At 42.7% G+C, this 26,010-nt stretch overlaps 1 protein-coding gene across 1 annotated transcript; it reads right to left on the reverse strand.

The window, feature by feature from the left end:
• Positions 1-8,254: 8,254 nt before the first annotated feature.
• On the reverse strand, positions 8,255-25,020 carry ldlrap1a (low density lipoprotein receptor adaptor protein 1a). Its single transcript, XM_063185780.1, has 10 exons — positions 24,644-25,020; positions 18,161-18,303; positions 17,707-17,819; positions 16,074-16,188; positions 14,726-14,798; positions 14,017-14,112; positions 13,669-13,793; positions 13,128-13,162; positions 10,053-10,183; positions 8,255-8,846 (listed from the first exon to the last, which is right to left on the reverse strand). The coding sequence occupies exons 1-9, from the start codon at positions 24,726-24,728 to the stop codon at positions 10,054-10,056; spliced, it is 915 nt and encodes a 304-aa protein (XP_063041850.1). The 5' UTR covers positions 24,729-25,020; the 3' UTR covers positions 8,255-8,846; position 10,053.
• Between the last annotated feature and the right edge of the window lie 990 nt (positions 25,021-26,010).

Below are 26,010 nucleotides of genomic sequence, written 5' to 3' on the forward strand. Positions count from 1 at the left end.
CCGGAGAGAGAGAGAGAGAGAGAGAGAGAGAGAGAGAGAGAGAGAGAGAGAGAGAGAGAGACCTGTGCAGAGACTGAGGGTCAAGAAGTGGAAAGGGAAGCGGTGGAGCGCGTCAGGGTTAGCGTTGGGGGCTCGTCGGTTGGTGAAGCGGACAGCTTTGAGGTGGCTGAGGTGGCCCAGCAACAGAAGCACCGGTGTATCATGCCCCCCCCTCCTTTGTAGAAGCACAGGGCACACGGCAAGCAATCCGGGAGAAAATAAATAAAAAAATAAAATAAAAAATAATAAAGAAAGAAAGAAAGAAGAACCTGGCATCCAGCGGAAGCTCTCTCCCAGCTCTCTCTTACAGCCTTGGCCCAGAAGATAAGACTGAGAAATCGTTTTACCCTCTGATATGGGGGGACTTTTGAGAAGAAAGAGAGAGAGCGAGAGAGAGAGAGATGCTTTTACAGCATACATACTAGTAGCAGGAGGAGGAAGAGGGAGAAAGGAGTATGAGGAGGAAGAGAAGGAGGTGGAGGGGGCAAAAAAAGATTTGTTGTTCTGTTCCCTTTCTGCTTTTTGCCCTTATCAGTCGGAAAACAGGATTAGTCCTCTTTGCTGGGCTAATGCTGCAGAAGCCAGGACCGATAACGGATAGATACATTCCATTTATCTATCTACCTATTCAGCCTATTGATCTTTACTTGTCCCCGTTTTCTATTTATCCGTCGTTTTTAGCCAGTTCCTTTCTACCATCAACCAAGCAAGCAGTGTTGGTTGTTGGTTGTATACCCTTTACTTGTCTGTCCTTACCCCCCAACCCTAAAGGTCTTCTGCCCATGGATCTAACAAAGCAAAACTAGTTTTAGTTGATTTTCTTTTTCCCCCCCTTTTTTTTTAATCAGCGCAGTTCGGCCCCCCTCCCTGAACACCCTCTCGCTCTCAGGGCATTCAAAACACTGTCCAGAGACATAACAAATGAACAAACAAAAACAAACAAACAAACAAACAAAAGCATACATGAACCGCGAGCACTGCGTTAACGAGTCTCGGCCTGTCCGAAAATGGGGCTTGTGTGTTGTTTGGACCAATGAAAGACAGGTCATATTATACATTACATACTCATATAACCTACAAAATGATCTATTTAGTCACTTGTTGTATCTCCAGTAAGTTTGCTGTCTACAAATGAGCACATTTCTGTACTATTTAGACTGAATGTTATGGTGTGGGAACTACAGTATACGAATCAATATTGATTCTGTTTTGTCTGGCTTTCAGCTATTTTTAATCTATAGTTTTATTATTGTTTCTACTATATTTTTGTCCTGCCTTTGAACTGATCCCATTTAAATACTGTACATACAGTATACGATTAGGGTGGTTTAGTGTAGGAACAGGGAACAGGCTGGTAATGTTGACAAAGATTATCAGAGCAGTCAGTAGTGACCTAAGAGGAATACACGTAAATGGATGCCATTAGTTCTCAAGAGCTGCGGAACATCACTGTAGTAAAAGTGTGTTTTTGTGTGTGTGTGTGTGTGTGTGTGTGTGTGTGTGTGTGTGTGTGTGTGTGTGTGTGTGTGCCTGCGTGTTGGGTAGTGAAAATTCACTCTTGAATGTAGCCTAAATATTCTGGTGATTAATTGCGGAAGCATGACAGACAACTGTGTTAAATCATCTTCTGTATCTTGAGTCTTGAGCCACTAGTCTTAACTATAATTGGCTGCAGAGGGCATCCGATGGTAGGGCATGTGAATGGAATGTGATTCAGGGCTTTAAACCTCTTCCGGTCAGTTTGTCCACCGTTGAATATGTGACAGTGAGATCATGGATGCCAAGCTAACAGGATCCGTATGAGCAAGTGTCATGTGTAACTTAACATCAAGTGACATGAAGTTGCTCAGAAAGGGTTCTGCAGTTAAAGGGACAGTTTGGTCAATTTCAACATGCAGTTGTATTGCTCACGCTACCCTTGACTTGTCAGTACCTGGTGATGCCACATTTTTCGGCTCAGCCCTTTCCGAGATATGAGCAATTCTAATGGGGGCAGCGTTTGTTTACATTTTTTAAAAATGAAACATAGGCCAACTCCAAATATTTTCCCAAAAGGTACTGCTGTTTGCTAGTTGTCTGCTGATGTTTTATAACCCTTTGGATGTTTTTGGGAATAAATAAAAATGTTTTTTTGAAATGTAAACAAAGAGCTGCCCCCATTACAATGACCAGGATCTCGGAAACGGCTGAAGAAGAAAAAAAAAAAATCTCAGGCACTGACAAGTCCAGGGTAGTGTGAGCATTACAACTGCATGATGAAATTGACCAAACTGTCCCTTTAAGGTTTAACTACACAGCGCTCAATTCTCAAAATGGGGCCAAGCAACTGCATTCCATAGATCAAGCTTTGACAAAACCAGCGCTGTAGTCTACTTTTTTGAAGTGGGTATACTGTATATTCTCGCATTTTTTGAAGTGGGTATACTGTATATATTTATGCCATTCTAAATAATGGATCAATCAATTTTAAGTGGGTATACTGAATCCCCTAAAATTTAGAAGTGGGTATACTCCGTATACCTGCGTTCTACGTAGACTACACCACTGGATAAAACCCAATTTCTCTCTCATCTCTTCTTTAGCCTATTTTATTACTTTAAATCTTCTCACATCCATAAATGATCACTAAATGCATCACTCGTTCAACAGTCAATTGGCAGTCACAAAGTAGGGGTAAGCGGCCATATACTGTATCTGCCTATAGTGTGCAGAGAAAGACGGAAAAAACATTCTGTCCCCTTAACTTGTTGATATTGCGAAGTTACCATGGAAATGTTGCCCTGTCGTGCTGCTTGGCTGTCTCATTGCTGCTTGTAGTCACATTTCACAAAGCAATTCGTTTAATCCATGGTGATTGTGTGGACTTTTAAATCACAAAGTAATTTGTAATGCTGACTAGCATGGAAACATTATCCGTCAAATTTAATCAATATGGAATTAGTTTTTCCCTCCACTGTATATTGTGTCTAACATATAGCCCTGGGCCTATGACATGCCAATGTAAAGTGGCACTTATTATTAGAGTGTAGGGGAATTGGTTTGTGCACAAATGTATGGTACTAAGGTATGTGCGAGCATATTGTGGCATCGAAAGCACAACAAATTTAACATAATCTACTATGTTTTGTTGTAAAAACATCTATAATCACTTGAACTAATGGGACATAATTTTTCGAAAAATCTATTCAAAATCCCATCCAAGCTATAAAGACATTCAGCTGCTCACCACTTCAATCATTCGACCACATAAAGTTAATTGCTTTTTTGAGAATGCGTCTAAAGACCTTGGCCATAGAGTATTCCGTCCTCCAACATGATACAGATGCCTCTGCTTGACAGCGCAGCTTAGCTCATCCACTCTGCAAACCCTCCAACTCGGGTCAGACTCTAATGGGAGGTCAGACTCACCAGAGGTCTGCAGTCACCTCCACAGGGACGTCCCCCCCCCCCTTCTTGCCACCCCCATATGTATTCCTCGCGCCACCTTCCGGGCCGCCAATTGATGACTCTGTTAATCAAGTGTGTTGAAGGGTACCTGAAGGAATCCAGGATCAATTAAAAAAAACACACACACACATCCCACCCCAACATCCCTGCCCTGCTCCCGCACACGGAACTAGACCTGCTGCTATGGCTACCCCCTGGTTACCGTTACCTTGGTGATGGGGACGGGCATCGCCCTTATCTCTCTCTCTCTCTCTCTCTTTCGTTCCCCTTCTGCCCACATGAGTCACGTGCATCCTCATTTTTCACTATCTCCCCCCTTTCTCGCGTGCGCCTGCAGAGGCAATATATTTCTCCTTTAATGACTGATAATTAACCTTGGCTGTGGTCGAAGAGTGTAGGCGGGAGGTTCAGGGTGAAAAATGGCTGATATGAATGTTTGTGTTTGGGGCTGCTTCTTACATAAGAGGCAAAAGGGACATGATGCAAACGAGGAAGAGAGACAGAAAGGGGGGGGGTGTAAAAGACCTTGTGACAACATTTGACTAAAAACAATGTGTGTGTGTGTGTGACAGAGACAGAGAGAGAAAGACAGAGATATATTAGGTGATATAACCTCCCCAAGCAACGTTCTACAACACCAGCCAAAGCTACTAGCCCTCAGACCCTCTGCCGTCTAAAAAAAAGTATAGACGTGCTTATTGTTTGGCGCTCATGCTTTCCACTCAATTCAAAAGTCTAGAAGCAAACAGCAGATGGCAGATGGAGGTAAAGGATGGTGTTTCCAAAGGAGCTTTCAAATCTCTGCTTCAGCAAATCCTGTCTTACCTGAAAAATCTGGGGAGTATTCCAACTTTTTTTGTTGTGATTAACTTAGTATTAACTAGTATTCCATCTTTGGGGTAATGGCAAATCTTCTAATCGAAGACCTTGGAGGCCTCAATTTCTTAACTAAATGATACCTGCTGGCTACCTGTTAGCAGGTCTTCTGGTAGGTTAACTTTATCACTTACCCATGTTCTTGGAATACCCCCGTGCTTGAAAGAGCTCAACCATGGTATGTGAAATGAGGCGAGGGACAGGAGGGTAGGCTACATTTAACATTTGCTAGCAGACAGTCATCAAATTTTTAAGTGTGTGTGTGTGTGTGTGTGTGTGTGTGTGTGTGTGTGTGTGTGTGTGTGTGTGTGTGTGTGTGTGTGTGTGTTTGGCCGAAGAGTTATTTCTTGCTTCCTGCCCGGCTGGTTTGTCAGAGACCGTTATCATGTGCCGTGTACGCTGACAGAGACAAGCGTTTTCTTTGTTCTTTTCCTTAATTTTCATTTTACTTCTCACGCGATCATCAAGTATTACCTTGTGTCCCATTTGTATGCGTGGTGTTGTGCGATTTCTGATATGAAACATCTTTTTCAGAATCAAAGACCGACATAATTAATCATTTGGATGAAATATATATAAAAATATATCTTTTTCCTTTTGCAAAAGTTGTCGGGAGCTTGAAAATGTTGAAACCTTCCTAATACTGGCTGCATGTTGTGTGACTCAACAGTTCAGTTTTGCTGAAAAAATGACAAGATTTGCATGTCGGACTGTGTGACTTAACTACCAACTATGATGAGAAGAGTACTGTCCTGATCTCTCAGATGGAGACTCAACTATATATAGATGGGGTTTAATATTATTTTGGGTATGACATGTTGAGTTTTTATTTCCCAGATTCAGGTCATTTATGCTTTTTCTCTGAGGTGCCGTTTTCACGTAGCTGGATATTTTTGAAAAAGCATTGGTTTTGGCCTTCCGTTAACACGTTAACAGTTTTAAAATCCACATATCAAAAATCCGGCTTTAAAAATAATCCCACTTAGGAGGCTAAAGTGCACCTGTTACTATGGAGCTTTTAAATTCATCCACATGTTGCGTTTACACCTAAACAGGAGAAAAAATATCCACATTTAAAAATATCTGGCTACGTGGAAACAGCACCTGAGATATTGACATGCATACATACAGTGGATGTGCACAGACCCATAGCACACATAGGCCTACTACATACAAACAGACAGGCATACATGTAAAACAGACAGGAATTACAGACACAAACACAGACACAGACACAGACACAAACACAGACAGAGACACAAACACAGACACAGACACAGACACAGACACAGACACAAACACAGACACAGACACAGACACAGACACAGACACAGACACACACACACACACACACACACACACACACACACACACACACACAAGCATACCTTCATTTATCGCATAGAGCCAATTGCACATTTTAGCCGTCTCATTTTAATTTTCTCAGGTCACTATTTTATTTTCCGCATATGGCCTTTTCCTTTTAGGTTAAAAATCTATGATGTTTAAAAATGCTACTGCTTGTACATACATTTGTGATCTGGTTTCTGTTGCAGGCAGTATGCCTACACACTTTTCTTTTAATGGGACAAACAAGCCTTAAAAGCACCCAGGACAGCAGATGGTACCAAGTGTTTGGGAAAAAAACGATATAACCGTGACGTTATATACTACAGTACTACAGTAAATACAGCATACATTTGTACCAGAGTAGATGGATTTCATAAACAAAGCATGGACTTCAAGAACATAAATAAACTGTATAGCTGATGTTGGTAACACTTTAGAATAGGTTTCACTTGTTAGCCACTAGTACATGCCTAATAGCTGTATAAGTGACTTATCAAGTCATATGTCAAAGGCCTACAGAGACCTTATTACGAATATATCAATAACTAGAAATGCACTCAGAGAGTGCAGACCTCCGCCAAGGAAGCTGTTTGATAGAACACTTGACTATGCTACAACCTTTGTTTCCAAGTCTTTCTGCCTTCTTTTTGTGGAGTTAGAAACTGTAATGTCAAAATTCTCCCTATCCCGCAATCAATAGATGATACTCTATTCTACTCTACAATGGTGAGGATTCTTTAAAAAAAAATCCTGGATGCGGATCGTGATCCGGATCACCACCAAAATGTAATCAGTTGTTCCTTTTGTTATTTCCAACAACTACACAAATTTCATCTAAATCCGTGCTTCACTTTTTGAGTTATCCTGCTGACAGACAGGCTGACAGACATACAAACAGACAGACAGACCAATGTGACTTAAAACATGACCTCCTTGGCGGAGGTAGTAATAAGGGGCCTTACTGGATGTGAACAAGAAATTTGTTAAAACACGCCTAGCAAATGACTGACACGTCTTATGGGTCAATTGTACAGATTGTTAGGCATGCATTATTGGCTAAGATGTGAAGCTCAAAACTAAGTGTTACCGTGATGTTTTATGTCAATCCCATCCTGTCTATGTCAGTTGTAGTCATAATACAAGCTTCATGAGGGCTAGCATGATTCTGCAATTCTAAACAGAAATTATACGATTTATACCGTTATAAAATTAAATGTTCAATAATGTTACAGAAATAAAGTGTCACATATTTTCAACATGTGTATCGAGTGGTACTTTTGGTTAATATGTTTATTTATTTATGTGAAAACGAACAAGTGTGTAGCCTATGTGGCAAGTGTGAATATTGTGGGCCCATAAAATTGAAGTCTTGAAAAGGTGAGTAGTTCAACCGTGTTGTCTTTTGAAGGATTTAGTTGAGACCTTGGTGAATCAGCATGATGTTAAACATCATACCATGATGTTAATCAAATCAAAATTGCTCAAGGCCCTGTCTCTCTCTCTCTCTCACACACGCACGCGCGCACACGCACACGCACACACACACACACCTCTCTCTGTCTTTTTCTAGCTCTTCAAAACCTGCTAGAAATTCCTCCTGACAACCTTGTATTTACTGTATCGTTTAAAACATTTGTGCGCTTAAGTAAAACAACATCTCCACTGAGGCAGAACTGTGTCCAAAATGAAGGACGAAGGATGAATGACGAAGGATGAAGGAGTGCTAAAGGCAAAAAAAAAGTAAACTATGGTAAGCATGGCCGTAACTACCATTGAGGACACAGAGGTCATGTCCTCGGTATTGTTTTCAGAAATGTAGAATTTATCTATGATGAAAATCAATCTATGATCAGCAATGATAAATTCAGATTTCAAATGTAGTATGCAGTACAGCACCGTGGTATTTGAAAATGTCTCATTACAGCCCTGAAGGTGAGTAAAGTCCTTAAAAAAACATAATAAAAAAAGAAAACCCAAAATGTGTCACGTCTGTTGACGCCTGGGACCCTGCGTTTGTAGCGTAGGTAAGACTTTATTTGGGACAGGGCATTTACTTTGATAAATTAGCTCTTTGCCTTTAATATTCTTACACTTAACAGGAGAAGTTAAGTATGAAAAGTAGAAAAAGAAACAAACAGAGCAGCACAGTACACAACCGTGTGTGCGTGAGTGAGTGATTGAGTCAGAGAGTGAGTGAGTGAGTGAGAGAAAGAGAGAGGGTGCGCCACTGTGTGTAGATATGCTGCCCCCCACAGGTGTAAAATGGCACAATCCAATAGACTGCATCCCCTTTATCTTGGTTTTGAAAATGGCCGACCGACAAAGCATTCATTTCATCCAGTCTCTTTAAAACACCGGAGTGTAAAGACACACATGCATACGTGCACACGCACACACAGACTTCAGTTTCAAGAATGCAATCCTTGGGAGAATTCCTAAATCCTTTAATATGGTTTGGGTCTTTCTTTTCACCTTTACCATCAAAACTACAGTAACAGCAAGACTGCCATGGTCAGGTCGAATAAAACACAGAATCTGTTCATTACTTTTACTTTTTATTAAATTGTCAATATGATACACAAATATAACATTTTACTGCTACAGACGTCCCTCTGTGAGGTAGCAGCTTGTTCTCTTAATTTCTGAAAATAAATGTGTTTTATAAGAAGCTTTGATATCATTACAAAATAATCACAAAAATATATATCATTTATAACACATCAGATTTTATATCGTATATCGACTTAAATCAGCGATTGTCCTATACACTTGTTAAAGCACTTTTCTATTAGTCTTTATGACATCTCTTTGATACAGTACAGAGTATAGATTAACTGATAAATATTTGTAAATGAAAATAATACTGATGCAGGTAAATACAAGCCTTACATTGTATTCAAAACAGACAACAGATAAATCAATGGATACAAATCAATAAATCAAAGCAATGCATGAATGTGGAAGTTATCCAGCTTTTGAAGTAACACCTAGATAACATTGCTACAGATGAGGAAAGGCTGTGCATTGGTTGGCTGATATTTAACTTCTTCCGATCTGAGGTCATTCTTGTAGAAAGGCGTTTCCCGGACGTGACCTCACCCCACCCCACTGGGGATGTCCCAAGAAGCAGTTCCCTAAAAGCACATCATTTCGTCCGAAATGCAATGGGACTTCAGAAACAAAGCTCTTTATAACGTTGCGTCACTGAAGACCCTAGCTGAAACCCAAACTCAGACCCTTACCCTGACCTTTAGGCCGTGGGCCAGAAATCATAGTTGGAAACTATCAAAACGATCTCACTATCGAGTGGCAAGTTGATTTGGCTATTGCTATTGGATTGTAATGGGTTCTTATCAGCAGAAATTGAGTTGCCACTCACTACTCTCAACAAATTTGCACGATAGGACTTCAAGTCTACGGTCTACTTAACCTTTGCCTGATTCTGCTGTGGGAGAGGAAGGTTTTGCTTAGTGAAGGAGTTTCAGCTATTGTGATAAAAGGGTTTAAATTCCGAGCACATCAAGGAGGCTACAGAGTTAACCATTTTGGTGCAGTCAGTCACAAGCATGAGTAATGCAGGACTTATATAAAGACTTAAGCAGCATCTCTCTTCTGAATGAAATGGTGTATGTTCTGGGAGTGAAGGCCAAACTAATCCCTCCTTATCTGTTGTTTGCGGTCTCTTGTCTCTGTCGTCACACTGTCAACCTAGACAGAGCAACTTTCCCCCCATTGTGAATGAAATGATGACCTTAAAATGTGCTTTTGCGAGATATTGAATAACACTCTGATCATCAATGACGTTGAGCCTTGCATCTCAAGGCCACACCCAACAGACAAGGGCTAGAGGAACTAATTTGGCATGCACCCAGGGAGTCTGACGCCCACACGTGTAAAATCAAACATCTTCTAGTAGAATAAGATACTTCAAGCCAGTGCATTTCCTGGATCCATGTGATGTCAGGTGAACACCCCTTTAGGAGACCTTTGGAGACTTTAGGTTGAGGATGAATGGAGTTCCCTTGACGCTGTAGATTGCGTTAGCGCACATCTTATGCAAGCCACCACCAAATGCCACAGAAAGAGAAGAAGGAGGGGACAATGCCCCCTTAGGAGACCGAACTTGAGCACACTCCTTTGCATTGGTTGGGCAGAGTTTGAATTCTCACACTCTACTATAGGGTTTCTCAACGGGGGCGGTACAGCCCCCCAGGGGGCGTTGGGGAGGGGCTTAGTTTGTTTACATTTTTTAATACTAAGGGGGCGTTGTCAGGTTTATGATGATGCTCAAAGAAGTTTGAGGATCGCTGCTCTACTAGAAGATGTGTGGTAAAAAGCACCTCAGAATCCAAAGGGGTCCCCTGAGCTGGGGGGGTTCCCGTTGGCCTTGTCCCAGTCGGGCTCGGTATTCCAGTCCAGGGGGGTCACCCCAATGTCCAAGACCTGGGGGTTCGTGCGAGCCTCTGCCAGTCTGAAGTGGTTATAAGAGAAGTGAGAGATCAGATTAGACTTGAAAAGGAAAAGAGGGAGACATTAGGTGATTTCAATTTATTAAAACCGAGTAAGAAGGACAACGGATAGCTGACAAAACAAAAAGAAAACAACAACAAAAAACATTTTTTTCTCCCCTTTTATCGCCCTATAATGTCTTACTTCACCCCCTATCCAAATTCTGCTATGCTGCTCTGTGATATGAATAAGTTGATTTATTATTAATACGCTATATGATATTTAGTTTAATGGACAGTATTCATGCCGTCACTCACAACTATCAACGTTAGGGCTATTGTGTTCAGAGGAAACTAAAGTAATACATAATGCTATTAGCGGATATTAGCAAACTAGGTGACGAAAGGGAGAGCAAAGGTGGCTGAACATGCACTGTTCACCTTTCTGTTCATTCCTAGACCCTACTTCCCGTCATTCATTCATCCGCTTTTCATTGTTATGCTGTCTTGCGTATTCATTCTTAGCGCTCTGCTAATTCCTAGTTTTTCATTGTTACGCTGTCTTGCATATTAATTTATAGCTCAATGGCAACGCGGCACGTCATTCAGTAAACAAAACTTTAATGATTTTTCCTCAGCCCACCCCGAGATACAAAAAAATTAGTAAAATAAATAAATAAATGACACAAACACAGACCTGAAAGACAAACAGACAAATACACAAGTGGACAATCTAGAGTTTAGGGGTTGGGAAACTGAGCAGCTGAGGTTGAAGGACACTGCAGGCATTGGCAGGTTTTGCGGCACTGCATCTCATCAAATGGGGGAGAAGGGAGACCAGGGTGGGGTGGGGAAGAGGATCCATTACATTAGGATTGAAGACATGTAGGGCTGGTGCAGAACTCTGCCTTACTGCATATTTAGTAGGGGTGTGTTCAAAACATCGGTATCGGGATATATCGTCACAGGCCTCTTCACAATACGCGTATCGTATCGAAGGTGTCAGTATCGATACTTCATTTAATAGCATAAATTGAATTTTGAATGCTACACAGCAACTGCCAGACCTACCGTTTTGTGAAGGCAGTCTTTTACATTCACTACAGTGTAACTGTTGCTCTACAGAAAAAAGTACCATTTGGTCCTTCATGTCTATTTTCTAAGAAAATGAATAAAAAATAAAGGATACACATGTATCGCATCGTGACCCCTATATCGGGATGCGGGTCGTATCAGGAGGTGGTTGCCGATACCCACCCCTAATATTGAGCTCAGAGGACAAAGAGCTTCATTGAATGAGCCTCCGATCTACTGACTACTGACTCTACATGGTCTCCTGACTGTGGATCTTCCCACAGGGGAGAACTAGCAAATTGTCACAGCAGTCTTTTTATTTTCAAGGGCCCTCTTCAAACAGGCAGAGTTCTAGAACCTTGCCCCATGGGTTTTATGGGAAGTGAGTCATCACAGGATACAGGGCAGTTAAGGGAATAAGGAGTAGGGGAATGAGGGAATGAAGGATTGATGCTATGGGGATTTGACAGATGGGGTTCTACTACCACAACGTTACCTGTAGACGAGCGAAAACTATCCATACGGCAGCTATAGGGACAAAGAAAGACTTGCATGAGGGAGTTTCGCTTCAGCGCTTTAGCTTTCGCTCTCCCTTTGGTTTTCCATAATCCTCTTCTTTAAGAGGAGTGTTAATGAGTTCACCCCAGATTCTTTCGTCAGTCACAAAGGGTGTTATGTGTTCACTGGCAAGGCGTTGAGTGTGAATTACAAGAGTTCAAAGGACTTTGTTGAGTTTAGTGGTCAACTGTACGTTTTCAGTCAGCTTATCCAACAACATTCTGCTGTGTACGCGGTGTGATTCAGTGGGTGTCCTTAGCGTGTTTTTGGACGTGATGCAGTACATAAAACGGGGCTAGAACTGATTGTTCAGTGATGTCACTGAAGAACCTTTTCACTGCCTCATAGAACCATTGATACAAGTGATCTGGAATATTTAACACTATCACATAGCACATGAGGCTATAAAAGAACCATTTGTAATGAGAAGGACCTTTTTTGTGTAATGGTTCAACAAAAGGTTTCACTTTTAAAAGAACCATTTAAGCACCTTCACGCATGTGCAAGTCTAAATGGGGAGATGGAAGTCATAAGGATGACAATTTAAAAGAACACTTGCAGTTGGTACGCAACTAACGGTACTTAAAACACACAATGAGACGTTTTTCTCCAGTGTAAGACAATTAACAAGCTGTGCCTGACCAAAATGGAGCCAAATGTGGGCAGTAAAATGCCCATTTGGAAAATTGTGGCAGGCTGTTGCCTTAGATGATAATTTGAGACCTACAAAAGGGCATGTTTAAGATGGCAGATGTGGTCTCAGACAGATAAGCAAGCCCAAGTTGCGTTACATACATATCATATTTGATACCACCACCATAAATTTAGCACACAACATACACAGCCACTCGACGCAACAGTAGATCTAACAACATCTTTTCTGCCCACATGGGTTTGTTTACAAATTGGTCAAAGTGCCAATGCATTCCATTAAGTGGAAAACGGTCAAAGCAAAAACTCATTTTAATGATTATGAATATGTTTTCTATGATTATAAATTGTCACTCACAATTCGCTCAGATCATTACATTCCGACTGAGAAAAAATACTTTTGATAGATTATCACTTCGACCCTCCGCATTTTTCGACCCCAGTAAAAGCATCAGATGTTGGAAATCAGGTCATTTTACCCCCCCCCCCCTCCTCCCTTTAGCAGTGAGCTCATTTCCAAGCTGTTGACTTTATACAAGGACGTTGCTGCCAAGCCCGAAGCCTGAATTGTTAAGAGTGATAAAGTACAACAGCACCAGTTGGAAAGGACACCCTTTGGAAAACAACAAAACAAAACAAAAAAACGAAAACGCTCGCTGACAGACAGTTATATGAACTCCTTACCTTGAGAAGGCCTCATCCAGTCCATCATCAATTTCCTGTCAAGAGATGAGAGCACTTCCATGAGTATGTTTTCTTTAGCAGTCAGCTCATATTTTAAACAGCTCCTTCACGACACTTTTAATGCGGAACTCGGGCAGTCAGGTCAAAGCTCAAGAACATTCATCTGAAGCGCCTTTCCTTTCAAGACGCTACATATCCATTTTCAAAAGATATTCATAAATGTATCGCATTTTTTGTCGTGTGTCTCAGTCAATGTCAGTAAAGTCTCTTTTTTTGCTGTTTGAAATGGGAAAGGACACATTAGGCCAGTTTCAATTGCCCGATGCTAACTTAAAAGCTCATCGTAAAAATGATTTGTGAAAACTGCATTTAAATCGTCATGAAAATATAAAAACAATCTTTGAGGCACTCCTTACTAAAGTTAAAAAGCCTACACTGGCTGCATTTAAATCGTGTTTTGGAAAAGCTCTTCAGTCAAATTTCTGGAGAGACAAGAGCCATTGGAATAAGCGTCAGGGGGGACAGGTAATGACGCCCTTACCCAGATGGTGTTGTTGTTATCAGGCCTGTTGAGGTTCGCCACCAGGTTCTTCCGATTGTCAACATCCTCCACCGTGGTGCGGGACTCCTCATCAAAGTCCAACAGATTTCCTGTGGCTACAACCACTGTAGCATCGTCACAAGACAGCAAACAAAGCATGCACTGTCAGACTGAGCATAACAACCTACTATGTAGCCAATGACTACCCTGCACCCTTTTTTTCAGTACTATCCATCACACATTCCTCCAGTTAAGGGGGGCTATCCCTGTGTGTTGCTTTGGATTAAAGTGTGAGCTAAGTGTAAGACAATGCTATATGTAATATATTCCATAGTAATCATACCCTACCTGGGCTATTTAAGGTAGGCACATTGGTAGACGTGTCTCTCGAAGCGTTGTCTGTGACCTCCACTACAGAGTTCGACTTTACCCGATGCTCTTTCTCTGCCAGGAGAGGAGTGGGGACAGACGAGGACAGATGGGGACAGACGAGGACAGATGGGGACAGACGAGGACAGATGGGGACAGATGGGGACTTTACCATCATTAACCCTCACTTCCACCACCACCACCACCACCGTCATTACATCCACTATTCCACATTAACCAAAGCAATCATACACCCACACGCACACAACTTGTCACTTTATGCTCTCAAAGACACAGAGACACACATAGACATAGACACACACACACACACACACACACACACACACACACACACACACACACACACACACACGCACACGCACACGCACACGCACACGCACGCACACACACACACACACACACAATGGCAAGCCAAACACAGACAGACAGACAGACACAGACAGACAGACAGACAGACAGACAGACAGACACACACACACACACAGACACAGAGACACAGACAGAGAGACACAGACAGAGAGACACAGACACACACACACACACACACACACACACACACACACACACACACACACACACACACACACACACACACACACACACACACACACACACAGCATTTAGCGGTCAATAAAGAACTGTGGGAGAACAGCACAGAATTAGATACCTTCTTTGGCCACCTGCCAAAACTCAAAGGCCACTTTGAAGGCTTGGGCCACAGTCAGAGTCACTGCTTGAGCCTACAGTAGAACGAAAAAGGGAAAAAAGCAAAGAGAAAGTTTGATTTAAAGGCCACCAATACTGATTGCATTGCAGGGAAATGTCAGACTCTGATCCACCAATTTCGGTGGCAGCAACACACCTAGCAAACAAGCGACAATGGTTTAAAAAAATAAAATAAAAAATTCTGTTGCCAGATGTACGATAATTATCGTATTTGTACCATCATTTCGTCCATTTTCTCCTCTGTCTGATCAAAAAAACCCTGACGTACAATAATTTCAGAGTTGTCATTCAATTCATTTAGATGCCTTGAAACAACAATTTGGGTTTTGTACGATAACTCCCACCCAAAAAGCCCCCAAAACCAATAATTTTGAGGTTTTACTACAATAATTCAGCATTTTCCATCTGACAACACTGATCAGTGGACATCATAGCTGGTTTATCGATAATAATGGATTCCAATATTGACACAACAGTGCACTGCACAAGTGTGTGGTGGCCCCTGACAAGCCAACCATGTTAGCCGGGCATAAAGCCTCATTAAAAGTGATACGGCACCATTTCTGGAAGTAAGCTCATTTTACACCCCAGCTACCAATCGGTACCATACGATTACATTGTGCAGCAGTGTATACGATTTATTACATTGTGCAACAGTATACCCTAGATTGGGTGTAGAAATTGCCAGACTCAAAGTACGGCTAGAAGTACAGGAGAAGGATGAAACCCAAGGATCTAAAATCAAGCGACTTATCAACTGATCAACTTATTTTCAGAAATGGTGCGGTAGTGCTTTAATAGTTATCGTTCAAACCAGCCAATTTCTTTTTTTGCCATTAGGCGGGTTTGGCTAGGTCACTAGGATACATTCATGCTTCCAAAACCACACTGTTTGTATATTTCTCTGGCACCATTTATGCATTTCTCCAACGACTCCCTCCTACGGTCGAGACCAGTGGAAAAGTAAACATAACAAACCGGCATCAGTATGACGGTAGCTTCAGAACTGAACTACTGCCCTGTTGTTTCGCATGATTTGTGCTTGTCTTGCAATTACATGAAGGCTACTAATAGGAAATCACAGCGTCCTGCCCAGGGGCAGTAAAATGTGCATGTCATGACAAATCAATCCGCCTTTAATCAGGAGTGGGTTTCAGTTTAGAATGCCTGTTCACATTTTCTTTATTTTCTGCTATTTATTTATTTATTTTTAATTACATCTATTTTCTGTTCTTTGTACTTATTTTGTTTTGAAATGAAAACAAAAAACACTGAAAAAAACATCTTACCACTTTTCGTTTGGCACAAAGGAATGCATGGCACTCCAGAGTATGGTTCTGTTGGTTTTGGGCGATGTAGGCAAACACTTTGTCGTGCATCTTGTCCGCAGTGCAATAGGATATTCTGCAAAAGGGGTGGGGATAGGTGGATGGATGAGGGGTCACAAAAAGGTCGGCACACTTCTCACTTCACGCCAATAAACTGTTATCCATACATTCAGTCAGTGCACAACATCTCACACTAATAGGCCCAATTTTGCTGAGCTTAGAATTCTGCTTCCAGGAACTCTTTTCCCTTTAAACTGCAAATGAACCGAGATCCTTTTTTTAACAGCGTGTGTGTGTGTGTGTGTGTGTGTGTGCCTGTATGTGTGTGTGTGTGTGTGTGTGTGTGTGTGTGTGTGTGTGTGTGTGTGTGTGTGTGTGTGTGTGTGCGTGCGTGCGTGTGTGTGTGTCTGTGTGTCTGTGTGTCTGTGTGTCTGTGTGTCTGTATGTGTGTGTGTGTGTGTGTGTGTGTGTGTGTGTGTGTGTAGAGGGTGTGTGTGGGGAGGCCTGGAATTGCTGGCCTTGTTATTCTTCTAGGTCTGTCCATATGTGTGTAATGTGGGGTTGTGCATGAGGGAGAAGGAGAGAGGGAGAGAGCAAGAGAGAGAAGGAGAAGGCAAGAGAGAGAGAGAGAGAGAGAGAGAGAGAGAGAGAGAGAGAGAGAGAGAGAGAGAGAGCAAGAGAGAGAGAGAGAGAGAGAGCGCGAGAGAGAGCGAGAGAGAGAGAGATGAGGGAGGAGGTGGCAAAATAATGTGGACAGCATTACGTCCAACAACACGTGCGTGCGTCGCCCACCCAGCTGTGAGCAGCAAAGATTTATGGGAAACAGACCTGCCCTGGGCCACATCTTGCCTCTCAGGACTCAGGCATGCCTCTACAGCTAGAATATACACACTGAATATGTGTGTGTGTGTGTGTGTGTGTGTGTGTGTGTGTGTGTGTGTGTGTGTGTGTGTGTAAAGGAGCTTTAAGTGCGCGCGCGCCAGAGAGAGAGAGAGAGAGAGAGAGGGAGAGAGAGAGAGAGAGAGAGACAGAGAGAGAGAGAGAGAGAGAGAGAGAGAGAGAGAGAGAGAGAGAGAGAGAGAGAGAACGAGGGGATAATGTTTACTATGAAGAATGTAAGAGCTCGCGTGACCAGTTGGAGTAGGGAAATAAGTGCAGGCGAAGGAAAAGATTTTGGCAGAGCAGAGGTCTTAAAGAGGCAGTACATTTTTCCTCTGGGTTACGTTTTCGTCAAATTAATTCCTTCACTTCTTTAAATGGCCCAATCATTTCTGTTCACATTTGTTCTGTGTTTTGACTTCTTGTTCTGGAATGGAAACCAGTGTTTCTCAGAATCATTTGCAGTTGCAATTGCAGTAAACAGATTTGGCTAGAGTCCTGAATATGGTATAACCTTTAATACAACATGAGCCTGGAGAAAGTGTTAGGGCCGGGCTTGGCAAAAGCACAGCAACATTAGTTTCCCTGGTACCCGTTTCATCTGCTGCATTTGGAAGGGGGAAAAGGAAAACTGGCCAAGCCAAGCTTGAAACAGCAGTGCTGTACAGTGTGAAACTGTTGACATTGTATTTGAAGAACAGATCCACATACACACCTGTATATAGAGACATTCTCTATCAGTTGTTTGGTCTCGTAGTCACAGAGGATTATTCCCTGAGGTGAAACTTTTAAGGCAACTTTTTTCAGTTTCTTCCCACTTGCTTTGGCCTAAAAACATAAAAAAGAAAAGAAATCTAAGAGATCTTGCACTAGAAAGTAGAACTCCAAACAAAACAACATCTGACAGTCTGATTGACTGAAAAGGTAAAGGAAATAAAAAAAAGAAGACAGGTCTCTTCTTAGTACTGTATAACTCCAAAAAAAACATCACATTGTATAAATCTGAACTCTGAATGCCTGAAAACGCAATGAAACTCAATAAAAAAACAAACCAGAATAAAAATGTCTCTTTTCAGCACACATACTGTAACTCCAAGCAACACCATCTCACGACTACAAACGCACATAAACAAAGTAAAAACAAACAAACAATTCAATTGAGGGCTCACCGTGGCGACAATGCGTTTGACAGCTGCCGCAGAGAGCTCCTCCCCTTTGGGCTGGTCCACCAGGGTCATGCCCAGGTGCCTCAGGTTAAAGGTCATGCCCTCCAGAATGGTCTCCCTGGTGTCCGTCCAGTTCTCCGGAAGCTCTGCAGGGAGAGAGAAAGAGCAGAAACATGAGGTCACGGGGTGAAAGGTCACCTCTTCACGGGACATCAACCACATCCTGCTAATGCAAACAAACATTCGTGACTAGGAGTAGGTTAAAGCCGGCACATCCCAAAAAAACCCTCATCTGACCTGGGAGCAGGACCACCACATGACAAAATAAAAGTGTGCTTCGACCAGGATTTTGCTGTTACCACTTCTTCATTCTTTTAAAGGGGTATGCCACTATTTTGGGGCTTAATACAGTTAACTTGTCTTAAAGCAAGACAACGCTTAACATGAAAAATAAGACACTTTACCACCTTTATAAACCCCAGCCAACGATTTTAACTGTAGTAAGCCCCAAAATAGTGGCATACCCCTTTAACATAAAAACCCAGAACGTTCCGTAAAAAATAAAGTGGGAGCAGAAAAATCCTTCACTTTTATCTTAACATTTGAGACTAGCCACAGGAAAACAGGCCATATGTAGGCCCAGGCCAAACTGAAAAAAAATGAAGATCTTTTTTTGGTTATTTTCATTTTTTGTGTGCATAATCTGTCATTATTCACTGGAAGCTCTGTGGTGAGAGCAGAAAGTAGTTCACGGGGTGAAAGGTCACCTCAGGAGTATTCCATTTCCAACAACCAGGCTCAGGGGTAAAACCAGGCTATGTTTGTTAACCTTGAAGTACATTAGAGGTAAATCTCATGATGATAGCCTGCAGTAGTCATTTTGCTAAGAAAATGTAGACGATTTACCACTACCTCGAGGTTAACTTGACCTGGTTTACTACCCAAGTTCATGGAACATCAACCACATCCCGCTAATGTAAACAAAACATTTGTCTGTGCAGACTTGGAGGAGATAACAGAACTCTGGCCAGCGAGACAAAGTTCAGCAAACAAACGCAAAGCCACTTGCTTTTTGCGCAAACATCATTGTGCCCTGCGTGACATTCGGTATGTATAGCTATCTGCTAAAGCCGTGTGTGAATTGTAAATATTTACCAGCCGCGTGATTTGTGTCGTACAGAAAAAAGATAGCATCTGTGCAAACACTCCCTGGTATCAGGACGAATCATGGGAAAATAGAACTGGTCCGAGCGATGCCCTTGCAATTTGAACTCGAACACAGACTTTTTTTTGATAACACCAGCCTTGTTGTGCATTGACATAGTGAGGAAAACAAGGGAGGCAGAAATACAATAACAAGCTTAGTAGCCTCAAAAGCTCTCTGAGGACAGACACTGCAGACGTACGTACAGACAGACGGTCGGACATCTCCCTTATCTCCCTCTGCTGAGCTGCGGTTGACCTTCCTCTGGGGCCCAAAAACTATGTTTATGAAATATCCACGGCGATGCGAACGCAGCTCTGATAAGATGGTGATAAGCATCACCACGGACCGTGGCCTTGCCTTGCCCCCTCTCTCTTTATAGCTCTCCTTCTCTCCACTACGCGCTATCCCTTCTTTTTCTCCATCTGTCTCAAGTTATCTCTCTCTTTCACGCACGCGCACGCGCGCACACGCACACTCTCTCCTCTTCCCTTCCTCTCTTTCTATTGCTCTCTCAGTACGTCAAGTTCACCCCATCTCACTCATTGCTCATTTTGATGAGATTAGGTATAGAGCTGGAATCTGCAATATGGTCCAAAAACTCGTTTGGGAATTCCAGTGGGATGGGTGGAGGGACACGCATACACCCAAAATGTACAATAAATTATGATATTTAGTGTTCAACGTACTAGCGCACGCGCACGCACGCACGCACGCACGCACACGCACACGCACACGCACACGCACACGCACACGCACACGCACACGCACACACACACACACACACGCACACACACACACACACACACACACACGCACACACACACACACTTTTTGCTGATGAAATACTGTGGAAACTTGGAGCCTTGTTCGAAAAGCCCAGAAAAGCCCCAGTTTTATACAATTGGATTGTGCAGATGACAACCCAATCTCACAGGAGAAAATTGTTTGAAAGTATGTAGAGAAAGCAAGAGAGTGAAAACAGCAAAAGAAAGAAAGGGTGAAAGAACAAAAGAGAGCGATAGCAGAAAAGAGGGAGTGAAAGAGTGAACAAAGACACACAGATGATGTTGGGGGAAAAAGAGTGAACAAGAGGCCCATAGCAACAATGCTGACAGTGATACAAGTTGGAGAAGAGTAGCAAGGAGATGCAAGAGGATTGCGGGCACGGCAGGCACACTTGATCGATGGCCTGGAATCAACACCTTCCAGACGTGATTTAGCACTGACGACAGGAGCTGGAAATCTGGAATCATTTTTGAAATGCATCCAGCAACCAACACGGACGTACACACACACACACACGCAGACACACGCCCACACACCGACACACACGCAGACACACACGCAGACACACACGCAGACACACACGCCCACACACACACACATACACACACACACACATACACAGACACACGCACCCGCTCGCCTCAAACTCATGCATCTTTTCCGCCATTATTGATGACCGTCCTCACTGCTCTAGACAGCTAGTCTGGAGGTGATCTGCAAAAAAAGAAAGGAAAAAAGAAAGAGAGGAAAAGGGAGAGCGAAGCGAATAACAGTGCAATAACATTGCCTTCCTTAGAGGCAATCTCCTTTTTTTGCTGATTAGTGGTGGGTGCCCTTTCTCAGAGGGAAAGAGAGACAGGGTCTCTCTCTCTCTCTCTCTGTGTGTGTGTGTGTGTGTGTTAAGAATGTAATACTCTGGTTCGTGCGTTTTTGTGTGCGAGTATCTTTGTGTGAGTATCTTTGTGTGTGTTGTGTGTGTGTGTGTGTGTGTGTGTGTGTGTGTGCTGAGTGTGTGTGTGTGTGTGTGTGTGTGTGTGTGTGTGTGTGTGTGTGTGTGTGTGTGTGTGTGTGTGTGTGTGTGTGTGTGCGCGAGTATCTTTGTGTGAGTATCTTTGTGTGTGTTGTGTGTGTTGAGTGTGTGTGTGTTGAGTGTGTGTGTGTGTGTGTGTGTGTGTGTGTGTGTGTGTGTGTGTGTGTGTGTGTGTGTGTGTGTGTGTGTTGAGTGTGTGTGTGTGTGTCTCCTTTCTCCTCAGAGGACCTGCAGAAGTTGAGTCCCATGGGAAAAAGTGACATAGCCTACCCGTAAGAAGCTCAGGCTACAGTAGGCAGGTGGCAGGAATGGATCCTGTTAAAACTGGGACACAGCCACGCTACTAATGCTATTCATGTATCTTTTATTTATGCACTGAAACTCTTTTTTTTTTCTCCAACTCCAACTCAATCTCTCCACCCCTTATCACAACACTGCACACACTGTAGTAAGTGCAGTGCTAATTTGACTCCTAGAGAGCCGCCTTTAACACTCTTCTATTTGGCCTCACTCTTTTAAGTGCTGGACTCACACAGCCAAATTTCTCTCTGCTGGTGAAGTTGGGAGAAAATTAATATGTCACTCCATATTCAAGGGCAGTCACAGCGTGTCCACTTTTGGACAGATTGCTTTGGGAGCTTTTCAGGCAAATGCTAAAATTAAAACGGTAATGCTTTTCAGTATCCACCATATGCTTAGAATCCAGCAAAGGATATTTAAAGTGAGTCTTTGGGTGCCCGTCTTTGGGTGCCCTGCCCTCTAAGGCTGCAAGAACTTTTTTTCCGATTTAAACCTAAAAGAGATGGCCTGCTCCTTCAAGAAGTGTAGCCTACTTAATGTTTCCATAACCCATGCCTAGAAGGACAAATTCCAAAGTGTGTATCAGCCCCAGTTACAAGTAGATTAACCACGAACACCATTCACGAATCATTATTTTAAGGTGGATACAAATCATTAGTGTTGCTTGAAGTTCTTTCAATTGGCAGTTACTGTACACTTCACCCAAACGGCGCTCTCATGGTGTAATGCCATTCAGTGTCCTCGTGCTCACTTTGGTGAGTATGTTCTTAAAACAGTGGCTGAAAACAAATGACGTTCTTCAGGGTGTTCACTTTTTCCTTGGCATTCATTGGTGTAGGGACCGTTTGGCCTATATGACCTTCTCCACGCAATGTTCAGTGGCTGATTTTAAAGCACTAGCTAGGCTGTGAATATCAGAGCACTGAGCCAGAGACAACGTTGGGCAAGTGTTGAGTCTACCTCTCTACCTCACAATGATAGCTGTTATTTTCTCTAACTCCCTCTCTCTCTCTCTCTCTCTCACTCACTCGCTGTGCTGTTGTTTCACAATGTCTTGCAGCCAAGAAAGCACACATTTCATTACCCTGACCGAGAGCTGTATCATTCTCCATTCCATCAAGGCCCACTGTCGGGGGAAGCAAACGGCCATTTAAGCAGACAAGCGCGACAGGCTAGAAAAACAGCTCAGAGCAAACAAATGTTGTCTCCTGGCATGAGAAAAACACACATACTTTTACTCACAGATAGCTTCCGTAATCGCCTGTCAAATTCACCAAATATATGCATGACTTGGAAGAAGTCGTGGCCTAAGAAAGTATTTTTCTACAAAATGGAAATTCTTTCGGGAGAATCTTTGAAGTAAGAGCTTGACTCTTAAACCTCTTGATTATGTCGGGAAATCTGCAAGCAAAACCACAAATACAACATCTGTAAACTCTCCGTCTTACTGAATCCATCTATTTCTAAACACACACACACGCACGTACGCACGCACGCACGCACGCACACACGCACACACACACTTCAAAGACACTCACTGTAAATGTTCACACTGAATGATGCAATAAAATTCCACCTTCCCATCCCTGCACCTCATTACGGTGCCTTTGCTGGGAGCGAGACGCTTTATCTTCTCAGCCAGCGTGACTTTGAACAAAGCCGCAATACTATTCTTTACCTATTATATTGACTGATGGCTTTGAAATGGTAGCTTACTGTAGGGTGAGACTAAGCGCACATGCACACAGGCCCGCCGACAGGGGGCTACAAACAGGTATGTTGTCCCGGGCCCAGGGAGAAAGGGGGGGCCCCAGAATTGGGTTCCCATTACATTGTATGTAATGGGTTGGGGGCCCTGTCAGATGACTTTGTCCTGGGCCCAGCAAAAGCCGTCAGCGGCCCTGAACACACGCACGCATGCACGCACACACACGCACACACAACTGTGACTTTTAATGATGGCAAAAAAGCCAATGTACCTGATGGCCAAAAGATGTACCTACTTACATTATTTACTTTGGAAATCTACTGGTAAATGTGGGTTTATGAATCATAAATGGCATGTTGATACTTGTTGATAATACATCAACTTGATGACTTCTTGGCCAACATCTGGATATGGCTTTGCTTGCCCGTTATGGTGGAATTATGGTTAGGCCTACCCTATATCCAAACATCCCAGCTGGCTTTCCATATAGTGCACATACACTGAACATGTTAACAAATCATTCAATTCCAACAACAAGACCCCATGTGTTTATCTATGGAAGCCATACTTCAAATGAAATCCCCCCCCCCCCCTTCCAGATAAGAGTCCAGGGTCCATTAGCTTCTAAAAGACATTCTAAACTAACATACTTCCGACCTGATCTGCAGGATTTGGGTTAAGTAGCCTGGTCTCCATACCATACCATTCATGTGGTGGAAATGGTCATATAGTTTGACAGTGGACAGATTAAAGGGGGAAAGTAGGTCAGTGGAGCAAGCTGCAACAAAAAAAGGTTAGTGTAACTGTAACATATGATAGACAGAAGCATGTAACACTACCAATTACGTGAGGTCCAAACGAACAAGAATGTACCCGTAAACTGTAGCCTATTTGCGGTTTCCGAATCATATTCGCCATGTTGATAGAACTTTTTGATAAAACTCGAACTTGTTGGCTGGCTGGTGGTGGCTTACATCTGGATAGTAGATTGCCAGCCCGTTAGTGTATATGACAGCTAAAACATTGACAAAACATGACAAACCTCAAATATGGCTGTGTAGCCTAGTGAGATGGACATTTTAGTGTTTTGAGCCTGGTTGTTCAAACGCATTCGAGAGCGGTATTTTGCTTTTAGGCCTACGCATGGCTTACTTTCTGTCAACAGTAAAAACAGATCACAGAGTGGAACATTGAAAACGTTTTCCAAATGAGTCACTATGTTATGCAGCCCAGGGGCAAGTCAGAAAAGCAAAACACCGAACCGCCATAACACAGACAGAGTTATAAAAACTCAAACTTATATTATAAAATAATCAAGGTTGACTAAACTGTATTAGTGTATTATACAGATGACTCAACGCGTAGGCTATCTTCACTTGAACTGTAGTCCACCCGGTAGACAAACTGCACTGCTCCCAAAAGTTGAATATCGAGAAGAAAGCATTCCACACTTACTTTTATGTTTTCCTGAATTCCAAGATTGTTTAGCCACACTTGGACTACGGATGATAGCCCTGCCAGCAGACTTGAGGGCATCCATGCTTGCGATGACAGAAAGAAGAAGTTAGTATGCTAAACTTTACGCTCTCACTCCAACACTGTGTGTAGCCATGCACTTTCTGCCATCAATTTTTCCAACTTTGTTGTTTTGCGCCTGGTTCCCAAAACTCGTGGGGATTCCTCCGTTTCCTATTGGGCGTTGTTGGGGATGACGACGGTCAAAGAAAGAACAGAACAGGGGTGTGATGGGCTGACTTGTCCTCACATTACCACATTCTCGTTTCACAGCAAATGCATCGGATCCTGGCGCAATGGGAACAGGAGCTCAATGAACTCTTGCAACATATTATTCAAAAAGTATCAGCTATGTTTTCAATTGCGAGTGCCGCCCTCTGGCCATAAAGAATATTGCAATGTGGCCTCACCTCGAAGTCCAACACAACACTAGGCCTAGATAAACACACAACAGATTTTAGACCTTTTTTTGTGTAGGCCTCTCAGTAGTTTTTGAAAAGAATGATGGCCAGCTCAAACTCCCCTGTTTGAACCAAAGATGAGAAGAATGACATTTGATATCAATAATCAAGGAGGGGTTTCTGTAGGTCCAGGCCCAGGTGCCAATGAGGGCCTTCAAGTCATACCAAAGACAGTTCTAGTAGAACTAAGAAAATCTTTGGTCATACATCACAAATGAATCCCTAACAGTGACTGAATGTCACTTTTAAATCAATATGATGCCATCCAAATGTCTGCAGACCAAGATCTCCTCATCTTCCAGTTTAATTAGTGGAATTCATAGGCCTATGGATACTACTGCTACTGCGCAATACTTGACATTTGGCAACTGTGTAGATTCCTCTTTTGCTCTCATGTCCTCATTGCCCTCGTGAACTTACCTATTTTAGAGTCCTATCACCCTCGAGTCTACTGTCGTGCAAGGGTTTCATTTTTAAGAATGCATTTCAGTGCCAGTGTGGTTCTGTGTTGTATGGTTGACATGACTCTTGACATCAATGTGTATGTATGTGTGTGTGCGCGTGTATGTGTGTGGACTCTAACAAAAAAAAACAAAAAAACTAACCCTTCTTTGCATCTGCACTTGCTGTTCTGTATATTTCCTGTGGACTTTTTATCTGCTAGTGAGGTTGGCTATGATTATGTACTCTTTTGAAAGTCGCTTTGGTTATAAAGCGTCTGCCAAATGCAATGTAATGTAATAATAACGTAGTTTAGTGGAGCAAATGTAGGCCCAGGGTTAACGAAGATGCACGAAGCACAAATGGTCTGCGTGAGAGAGCCAGGCTACCAAATCTGGCCAGAGG

This window comes from Engraulis encrasicolus, chromosome 20 (assembly GCF_034702125.1).
Source record: "Engraulis encrasicolus isolate BLACKSEA-1 chromosome 20, IST_EnEncr_1.0, whole genome shotgun sequence".
Lineage (NCBI taxonomy): Eukaryota > Metazoa > Chordata > Actinopteri > Clupeiformes > Engraulidae > Engraulis > Engraulis encrasicolus.